This window comes from Alosa alosa, chromosome 18 (assembly GCF_017589495.1).
Source record: "Alosa alosa isolate M-15738 ecotype Scorff River chromosome 18, AALO_Geno_1.1, whole genome shotgun sequence".
Classification (NCBI taxonomy): Eukaryota; Metazoa; Chordata; class Actinopteri; order Clupeiformes; family Clupeidae; genus Alosa; species Alosa alosa.
Window position 1 is genome coordinate 8,691,102 of NC_063206.1, and position 10,682 is coordinate 8,701,783.

The following is a 10,682-nucleotide window of genomic DNA, read 5'->3' on the forward strand; positions in this document are numbered from 1 at the left end:
TGTTTTTATTATGCAGGTTTGTGTGTGTGCGTGCGTGCGTGCGGGATACACACTCATCTATTCAAATACAAATGAGCTCGATCTGGCTGATGATAAGGACCTCCACTAATCAGGCTACTTTCAAATGGATCAACTTAATGACAACCCTAGAAAATAACCAGTAACCATGGCAACTTCAACACTGACTGACAACATAATGTTTTGTAGCACAACATTTAGTCTAATTAGAAATTTTACAAATCGCTCGGAAAGAAACAGAGCAATGTCCCTCAGCATCATTTTCATAATGTGACGATCAAGCTCTCTGAGGACCGGATGAGGCGAACGCAATCAGGCATTCCTTCCGCCTCTTTCCCTTCCTCTCTCTCTATCCATCCATCTCCCCTCCCTCTCACTCCCTACTTATCTGATGAATATAAATCTTGTGCTGCAGTGGATTTGAGATGACACGAGATCTCTAAAACACGAGTCAAGCACACTTTTTTTCTTTTTCTCTTTCTTTCTTTCTTTCCTCCAATCTTTATCTCTCTCTTTCACCCACTGCAGCTACAGGAGAGCATACAGTACAGCCATCATATGCTGCATCCTGGTGAGCGGGGAGCTCGGTGTGAGGAGGTGTTTAATGAACTGTGATGAGGAGTGGCAACCTGTGACTTTATTTAGCGCTACATGTGCATGCGCTCACTCTTGGCAAGAACAAACTCCTCCCCTGGAGAACACCGAGGAGAAAAATAGGCAGCGCAGATAAGGATCTTTGCACAGACTATTTTCTTAGCAGCGGTGGAGACCACTGTACATCACTGTGTCACATAAATTGAGACGGGCTGAAACCGATCCATCTGGTGACATGCTATAAACAACTGGATCCTCTGTGGCATGTTAGTCTACTAAGACACTGCAGTTAGTCTTACATTGAAGGTGAGCATATCTGGCATGTCCCCTTCTTGGAGCTGCTCCCTGAAGCAGTGGCTGAAAGGCTGGAGGATCCCCAGGGCCAGGAAGCGAGAGCACAGCGTCTCGACCTCCTCCGGCGGCACCTCTTGCCCCGCCAAACAACGCTCCAGCAGAGTACGACCTGAGAGGGAGAGAGAGAGAGAGAGAGAGAGAGAGAGAGAGAGAGAGAGGCCAGTCATTTTTAAAGAGGACTGTCTTTTTCAAAATCAGAGTGTGCCTAATACAATGCAAAAACTGAAAATACGCCTCCCACTGTCTTGGGCTGAGAGAGCAGTGAGAGCTCCTGGTTGACTGAAGACTAATGCACCAATGCAATCATTCATCCACAACAGCATCATTACCACAGGCAAAAAGGAGCATGAGTGAGCAGTTTTAGAGCGCCTAGCCATTTAAAAAAATCACTCATCTATCAGTTCTGCACAAACTCAATATTCTCTTCAGATTCAGCGGTCTCATACGTATTGGTTCCATTGAGGCGAATTGCCAAAGACAATTTGGCAAGATCCATTAGCATGTATGATAGAATAATTAAACACCTCATATTGAACTAACCAACTAGGCTACAAAGTTTCTCATTTTTCAAAATCCATGCAACATCAAGCTGGACTAAACACATGGCACTATAATAGCCTTTGCAAAGTAAACAAGTAATAAAACAGCTGTGCCAAATAAATCTGCCATATTGCCAAGAAAATGTATTATGAGACAAGCAGTGGATTGGGATTAATATAAAGCTCTGATAATCTGAGAGATTAACATTTCTGACCACAGACCAGACCCTGTCAATGTCTGACCCCAAGTGAAAGACTAAATGATTCTTTAAACATGTCTGAGTGACATATGCTATATAATCATAAATAGAATATGACTGATTGGCAGACTAATTAAACTAATATCAAACGAAAAGATATTTAGTCAAATACAATCATTTTGATGGTATCTTCATGTGATGGTAGTAGCCGACAGTGGTCTGTCCTATAGCTGTGATTGGGTCAGCGACTAAAACGTGGGCTACGCAGTATCACTGTCATCATAAATCCACGTGATAGTATTATAGATGCGATGACTTTTGTCATTTTATGCATGATTCATTTAACCAAATCAAGGGCGACAGACAGTAGGCCTACCCGCCCAGTTTGGCAACACAAGCCCAACGAGTTCGCATAGCGTTACCACATGTCGAGACGATGCGTCGGACTGTGTTTTCAGTAGCAACCTGCAGCACACGAAAAGTGAAGGAAAGGGTGAATCGAAGGAAAAACAGGGTGAGTGAAAATGTGTTAAGTTAGCTACCCATCCTTTCCTTAAGGCCTTAGAACACACCTTGACAGGGATGGATTTGGCGCACAAATATTTGGCTCTAATGTAACAGGCATGTTTGACCACTAGCATGTCTACAGTAGCTAGCATCAAAATGGGGTCTGTTAGCGCGACTAATCGTTACACGTCTCTTCATAACTCTGTCGGAATATAACGCTGTTTCAATATTATTTTTAGACTATAGACATTCTGCAGACTAGGCTACTTATTGAAAGCCTCCAGTCTACGTGATTGATGTGGAGAGTCCTGTACCTGAAGCTTTGAGTCGGATCAGATCTCAGAGCAAGCTTGCCAGAAGGTGTCTTTTAGCATTCAGGCGGGTAGGCCCAGGACCAGGTGGAGCCATGACAGGTAATTTGTTCAGGTCCACTTTGCTTCTGAGAAATACCAGCAATACCAGCCTGACCCTGAATAGGCTACTGTTTGTTGTAGCCTACATACATAAGACCATGAAAAAAGAATGAGACCACAAAGAAACCTTTGTCTCCCACGATCTTTTACGATTGACCATGTCAGACCATAAGCTGTCAACATTGAGCTTTGAAAATAAGGGAGATTTCCCGGGTTTCTCACGCAGAATACGGGAAAATGTCAACATTCGTCCCCCAACGTCGGAAGGGTTGCAGCAGTATTAGTCCGTTTCATAATTGCAAGCTCGTGCATTGGTCAGCTAAACAATACAACAAAGTAGCCTACTTTATTTACGCCTAACAACAGACTATATTAATTTGGTCAACTTTATACAGCCCTAGCCAGGCTAAAGTTCTGTAGCCTAATCGATGGCCCTGTGCGCTGTCATTCTCATGCGCAAACAAAATGTGTGCGTTCCAAGTAACCTAGTGCGTAATTATTCAAGTTGAACAAATGCATTTGGTTATTTTAGAGATTTTAGAGAGAAAATATAAATTGCCTGTCATGCAGTTTATGGGCTACAGTGCAGAGTTGGGAAATTGTGGTAGGCCAACTTGGAGTGAATATACAAACGGGGAATTCTTTCTCTACTCGTAGCTGGTAGGCCGATACACACAGTGCGTGCGGCCGGACACTATGCAGGTGCCACCGAATCGTGCTCTCACGACAACCACACCGTCATCTTAAATAGTCTCACTGTCGCCTTCAAGCAAGCAAAACGATGCTTTGAAAACATCTGTTTCGTTGGAAAGGCAAGTGTGTAGCAAAAGGACAACAGTACAGAGACTGACAAGTCCGATGGTAGAGCTAATGTTATGAGATTGTTAAAATACGGGATATTTACGGGAAAATATTAAAACGGGAAGACAGCGGGAAAAAAAAGTTAAAATACGTGAGAAACCCGGCCTGCTGTGTGTATGTTACGATGGATGTATGTGAGTGTTGTCTGTGTGCAGAAATGTTGTCTTTCTGCACCTGATATATTCCTACACAAAGTTACAAAATTGTTACATTTCAATCACTTTCACCTGTTCTGAGTAAATTCTAAGTTAAGCACCAATAATAATCTTATCTTTTCTATTGTTTCACCTTTTTTTTTTACCTTTACCTTTTTTACCTATTGTTTCCACAAAAATCATCATAAATGTGATCTCAGGGGTAAATGGCAAATATGTTCCATAAATTATGTCTATATAATTGTATATAACCGTATGACCTTTGACCCCGAGCCGTTCTAGTCAGTAACCATTAGACTATAAAATGAAAGAGAGAGAAGAAAATGTGCTGCCTAGATCATTGATTGGAACATTTACTTTTAAAAAAAGTGATGTGTTGATTAAAATAAAGTGTTGATTAAAATAAAGTCCTCTGCAATGTCTGCAGCAAGAAATTTGCATATCACTGGAGTTCGTCAATTCTAAAGTCGCACATCAATGCAAAGAAATAGTGTTGACATAGAGTGGAGTGTTAATTTATTTTCATTGTGTCCCCTAGGTTATATCTGTGGCCTGAAATGCCTTGTATGTGAAAAAAAAAACTTATTCCCAAAGCACTTTTGAATTTATTTCCTCAGCATATTAGGTCATATCATAGATTATTATGGCCATTATTTGAACAGTGAAAATAATAATAAGAGTGTTTTTGAACTTTAATGTCACTAATGCTGATTATTCAATGATTCATTTGAGTTTAAATATTTAAAATACTTTCACAGCAAAAATTATATATGCGATTAATTTAGATTAATTCATCACAGAGTATGTAATTAATTCGATTAATTTTTTTAATCGATTGACAGCCCTAATTTTTACATAAATTGTATTGATTGAAAAGTCCAATAATGTGATGGGTCCAGCTGACCTGGAAACATTGGCTGTGTAACAAAAATATGAACACCTTACAAGGGTTAAGTTAAGTTAGAAAGCCACCAACAACAAAGTAATTCTCTCTACCATTGTGTCTATACCTATATCATCATCTCTTTCTACAGATTGTTGTATCTGCATACTTTGAGACACTCCTAGACCACCAAAGGTAAGTCATCATCCTAGCCTGCTGCCAGAGTTAGAAACCATTACTCTACTTATTTAACTCAATGCAAATTTAACAACCTAACCCTAGATTAAGACTCCATAGACATAGGGGGAAAAATGGTAATAATAATTTTAAATCTTTCTACGTGTCAATTGCCAATGATTACACCATCTAAGGTTGTCAACCCCTGCCATAGAGTGTTTTATTATCAGTGTTGTCACAATACCTTGAATTTCCCCTGGGGATCAATAAAGTATCTATCTATCTATCTATCTATCTATCTATCTATCTACCTTAGCTTTGCTAGCAATCAGGGTTTCCTGCAGTACGTTGCAGCTAAGGTAACCGTCTAAGCAACACACACTTGCCGCCTTAACTACGTCGTCAAAACAAACAAACACAGCTATCCGCCGTGTTACTCTGTACTGTTTTCTCTCTTTCATTCCAAACTGTGACCAACACCAGTCTCCCTTCTTTGCAGAACGCATTAAAAAAATAATAATAAAAATCGTGCCATGAATGGGAAGTTCTTACAATTTTTAAATGCCGTAAATCCTTAAATTATGGCCAGGTTCTTTTATTTACTTACTGTAATCGAGGCAGGCATTTACTGTATTTCTTACATGTGTTTTATTGTGAGACATGCGTTTGAAGCAGCATACCGGTAGGCTATCAAAAACATACAATTTCGGTTTGGTTTGGGATTTAGTCCCAAATGATGGTTCACTATTAAGTTTCATGTAGCCTAGTTGAAAGAGTGTTGGGATTTCTACCTGCTGTTTATTGCGAGACAGGCAGTCGCTTTCATTCATTCATTGAACGTTGTGCACTGTGCTCTAATGGGAACCTTATTGCGTAGTCAAATAGGCCTATGGTAGCATGAATGTAGTTATTTTTTTAATGATGCATGATTTACTTTTTTATGAAATTCGTAGGCTGGAATGCCTCGCGGCAACAATTGTGTTTAAATGTAGTAGCCTACTGCTTCAGCCTCTGGCAATCTCAGAAGGGGGCGTCAAGCAACTGATATTTTGAGAGAGTGACGTGTTGAGACCCATAGGACAACAACTTTTCATTGGCAACAGTATAAAACCAACCAACATTATGAAATATTAAGTAGAGCTCTTTAATTTTATTGAGTTAAATCGAAACAATGTCTTCTAGTGCTCGTGGACTGATAGCCCTATTACCCCGGCTTGTATTTGGGGGCCAGCCTTTATTTGTCCGAATCGACCACGTTATTTTGATAAATAATTGTTATAAATAATTTTATGAATTAAATTTTACCCCGTCTGACGGCAAACCCCACCCTACCACCTTAAGTAACACATTTTCTGCGGGAAACCCTGCCAATACTGATATGATACCATGGCAAAAACCTTGGCATGCCTTGACGACAGAACGTGGAACTTTTTTTTAACTGATAACAAATATGGCTATTATTAACATGCCATTCTTAAAGTATCAGTACTAATAAAATAAAGTAGTTTTATCTCAGGGTGCACGATACCTTTCACATAATTCTCGTATCGGTGCATTGTGCAACAGTTTGCATCAAACTATCAATATTCTCCAGCAGATCTTTTTTATTATTATTTTAACATGAGGACAAGTTCCATCAGACACTCAGTTCAGTTTTTGTTTTCGCTGCTTGTGTGGAGGTGGTCAGGTTAACATTAGGATAAGCCTGAGCTGACGGCCCCGGGTTGTAAACGGTGCCACTGGCCCCAGACTGCAGTGGGTGGGTTGGTGTTCACGTTCACCTTACACTCCCCTGCCTGGCCTGGGAGGAATGGAAACCTGCTGCATGTGACTGATATTTTGTTGTAGCATTCTTCACTGATCCAAAGTTTTGTTTGAGTTATTAAATGAAATAGATTAAATAGTCTTGGACATAGCATCCTTGCATTGTGAGTCGGTTTGAGTGCTTGCCCCAAATCCCTGTTAGTTTATAGACACATAAATTATCACATTGCAATAACAATATCATTTATGTATACAATGTATTCTGTGCATGACAAGCTCATCATGCAGGATTATTTTCCATCTGGAAAGTGTGACATTGAGGAATTAGGCATTTGTGGGACCTAATAAAAGAGATTCACCAGAGCTGCAGCAGATTTGTTTGATCAGTTCAACTGTTGTGTTCTGCAGTCAACTTGCCAAATGGTGGATCAAGAGCTTGTTGAAAATTCCCATCGGCTTTGTTTATAATGTAGACAACATGCTATCTATAATGTTGCTATAACTGTCATCTTACTATAACTGATATGGTTACATCATGGTAGAAAAATACCTTTATTGTGGAGGTTAATCTCTGTATCAAAATCTGCCTGTGATGGTCTCTCCCGCTACCTTTCTGGATAACTTAATCAGGGCCATAATAATGTTAGAGTGGGAAAATTCAAAGAAGTACAAGTTTGGAGGTCAAACTAAATGACAGGCTTTTATAGTGGATGTGACAGCGGTGCTCTGCTTCCAGGAAGGCACAGCCTGTTAATTTTGTTACAATGGAATAATCCATTTGGATTTGTATGTGGGAAGGTTTGACCTACAATGTACAGTCCTGTATTGTTAGAATACTCCATGGTTATTATAGAACCTTCAATAATCATTTTTAGCTATTAAAAAACAAAATATATTGGACAAATATATCAACAGTGATAGTCAAACCAGTCTTGAGTTTCTCCTATTCCTTCTAACTCCCTCTAATTTTCTAAGAATTCTGAAAATGAGAGTCTACTAGGATAGGTGCACATTTAGCTGCACTGACCAGCTAGTTGCACAACGAATAGACAAAAAGTGAACAAAAACTTATTTCAATACAAAAAAATGTAAGCTAATGTTTTGAAAACCTATGAATCTAGTAATTGTCAAATCTCAGTAGAATCTAAGAAATAGTGTAAAGAAAAGCAGATAATTTCCCCCTCTTGCCTCTCTTTCCCTGTTTTCCACCCTTATCCTCCATTCCCTCTCTCTCTCTGTGGTCCTCATGTGACCCGTTTTAAGGTTCCTGTGTGACCTGCTAGGGTCTGGTTTGTGCATGTGTGTGGGCTGGCTCAAGCTCTGTGTGTGGTGTGTGTGGGTGTGTGTGTGTGTGTGTTAGTTACCGTACAGAGGCATGAGAATGAGCATGTGCATGCTGAGCGGAGGCTTCCCGTAGCATAGAGGGGCAGCCATGCAGAAACCCAGACCTCTTAGCCGGCGGCCACCGAGTGCCCTGACATTCCAGCACTCATCACAGGAGCAGAAGACAGAGAGAGGGGGAGGGGGGGGTGGTGTGGAGCAGAGAGAGAGAGAGAAGCACCTGGGGTAGGGTCACTACTCTACACGTGAGAGATCGGCTAGTGTGGCTTTCTGCAGATTAGATTACAATCGTTTCATTATGATTCCCAAACCATTAGCCAGTCCATTCAATTCTTTCTAATGATCTTCATTAAATTCATTGTGTTTTCAATAGACGATTAACTAACCCTCATGAGCCAGTTAAGGGGTTCCTTTGATGGATGATAACCATTAGAAATACCCAATACTTCACTGAAGGCTGCAGACTTACCAGAGAAGACATCCAGAGAAAACCCCCCGCCGTATGTCTGCAGACATGAGGAGGTACGTCTGGCTCCAAGCTTCTGTTCTGGGCCCTTCTCCTGTGATGGGTCAGGTCCATCCTCTGATCCAGACCGCAGACCCGCGAGCCGCCCAGCCCAGTCTGATGGGTAGCTGATGGGTCCAGCGATGCTGCTGGACCTCTGCCTCTGGGCCCCCCATCTTTCCGCTCGGGAGCTCCAGGAGCCGGAGCTGGAGCAGTCTCTGCGATGGACTTGAGGGCTCGGCACAGGGGAGCCCACTGGAGAGTGCGTGGGCGAGGTCAGCTGTCTGGTGGTAGTCTTCACGTACGCTGGATGGATGGTGGGGTAAGGCTTGACGATGGGGTTGGCAGGGGAGGCCCGGCGAGCCCGAGATCCCTTCGGACTCTCAGAGGCCCATTGTGTGAAGGTGATGCTGCTGCTGGTCCTCCGCTGTGGAGAGAGGAACCCCAGTTCCTCAGCACTCACACCGCCCTCCTCACTCTCATCTTTCAACACATTTAGATCCATGCTGCTCATACTCTTAGGTGAGCCGATTGAGACTCTAGTCACCTTCACCCTGGGGTCAGGCAGTTCCAAAACAGACTCCAGCCCAACAGGTAAGACCATGGAGAGATCATGATGACTGTCCAGGACCTTCTCAAAGGAAGCGGCGAAGTCTCCTGTTTCCTCGTCCGGCGGCTCATCAGCGCTCTCGTAGGATGTGTTAGTTGTTGTGTTGGTGGTTGTATTGGTGTCGGGGAAACTGTGAGTGCTGGGTGTCTTGGTGATGGTCAGCTGGGGAACTTCAGACAAAGACACTTGGACGCTTTCTCTGAGCTGATCCAGCTCCTCTGTCTGCTGAGCTGCAGTGCTCTCACTTGCGTTTAATTCTGTTTCAGTGTCATCCCTCCTCCCCTCCACCCTGGCCTCATCTCCATCTGCCAAACCCTCTTCACCTCCAGGCTCCAAATCAAAAGGAAGGTCACAAAGGGCATCTGGGATTGTGGGGTCTCGGGGCAGGTTTGTAATGCTCTTCCCCACGTCCTTGAGCGGGTCGTCGGGGATGCTGTCGCCATGCTGTTCACGTATGGCCAGCTGGATGTCCGCAAGGAGGTCCTGATGGTCAGTGGCCGAGTGGAAGCTGTATATGTCCGTGTCGGATCCCGACCCCGAGGTCTTGTCCTCCTCAACCTCCACAGTCGACTGCCCCAGCGTCGGCTGTCCATGCTCAGGCTCACTGTCGGTCAGCCCCCCCAGCTCATCACCAGAGAGACTAGCGTCAGCAGCTTTAATCCCCGAGCCGTCAAGAAGAGACGCCTGGGAGGCTCCACCATCCAGGATGCTCTCCCTGGAAGCCCCTTTCGCCCGAGACAGACCTTTCTTCAGGTTGGAGAAGACTGAGGTCTTCGTGGACTCCGCTTTGGGTTTCTTCTTGGTGGACTCTCCCAGTTTGCTGGATTTGCTCTGGGACTTCTTGCTGTGGAAGCCTCCCTTCCTGGATCCATCCTGCTCCCCATCCTCAACCCTGACCCCGTTGCCTGTCCCCTCTGCCCCTATGGCGACTGCCTTCTTCTGCTTGGCCTCCTGGTTCCCCATATTTTTCAGCAGCCAGACTCCCTTTGCGATCAGGCCATGCTGGGGGAGCGTGTGCAGCTCTGGCTTTAGCGGTGGCTGAGGATGCTGTGGGAGTGGAATCTGTGCTGCGCTGCTCCCGATGGCTCGCTCTAATCCTCTCCCCTCGCTCGCGCTTGCTCGCTCTGGTGTTGACTGGAGCTGCTGTGACGCTGCTGCCTTTGCCGCCTCTGCCTCTGACGCTGCAGCAGAGAGCCTGGCATGCGCCCTCTCCCTCCCTCTCTCTCCCCCACGCTCCCTCTCCCTCGCTTGCCCATCTGCTCGCTCTGTCGAGTCGCATGACGGGCTGCTCGCTGAGCGGCGCAGCTGAGCATGCTCTATGGCATGCTTCTGCGAAGTCTGCTGATGAGCCTGCTGTTTTAATGTGAGTTGTTCTTGTTGTTGTTGCTGTCGCTGTATCTGTCTCCGGATGAGGTTGGTTAAGCTGCTCTTTCTCCTCTCTGTGTGCCTGAAGGGAGTTGTGATAAAGCTTTCCCTGAGCACAGGAAGCTGGGTTTCGATGGTCTGGATTGTCTGCATCCTATCACATTACTATACTTGCTACTCATGTATCAATGTATCTGGAATCAACGAGAGAGATGGAGCAGTATTTACTTAACAGTGAACATACACAAACATAGTAAAAATAAGTAAGTCAAAGTACAGAGTAAAAAAGTCATAAGTGGATTTACTGAGGTAAAATCCCTATCAAATTTAAGAATCTTAACAGCAGTACCTCCCTGGGATATTTCTGCCTAAATAAATAGTTTTCTTTTTTTTTGC

At 43.7% G+C, this 10,682-nt stretch overlaps 1 protein-coding gene across 1 annotated transcript in view; it reads right to left on the reverse strand.

Annotated features, from left to right (window-relative positions):
* fmn2a (formin 2a) overlaps positions 1–10,022 on the reverse strand; it is a 48,694-nt gene extending 38,672 nt beyond the window's left edge. Inside the window, exons 1-2 of the mRNA XM_048269612.1 lie at positions 8,276–10,022; positions 912–1,075 (exon numbers count right to left, since the gene is read on the reverse strand). Coding sequence (XP_048125569.1) covers positions 912–1,075; positions 8,276–9,884 — 1,773 coding nt within the window. The 5' untranslated portion in view covers positions 9,885–10,022. The remainder of the gene's footprint in view (positions 1–911; positions 1,076–8,275) is intronic.
* Between the last annotated feature and the right edge of the window lie 660 nt (positions 10,023–10,682).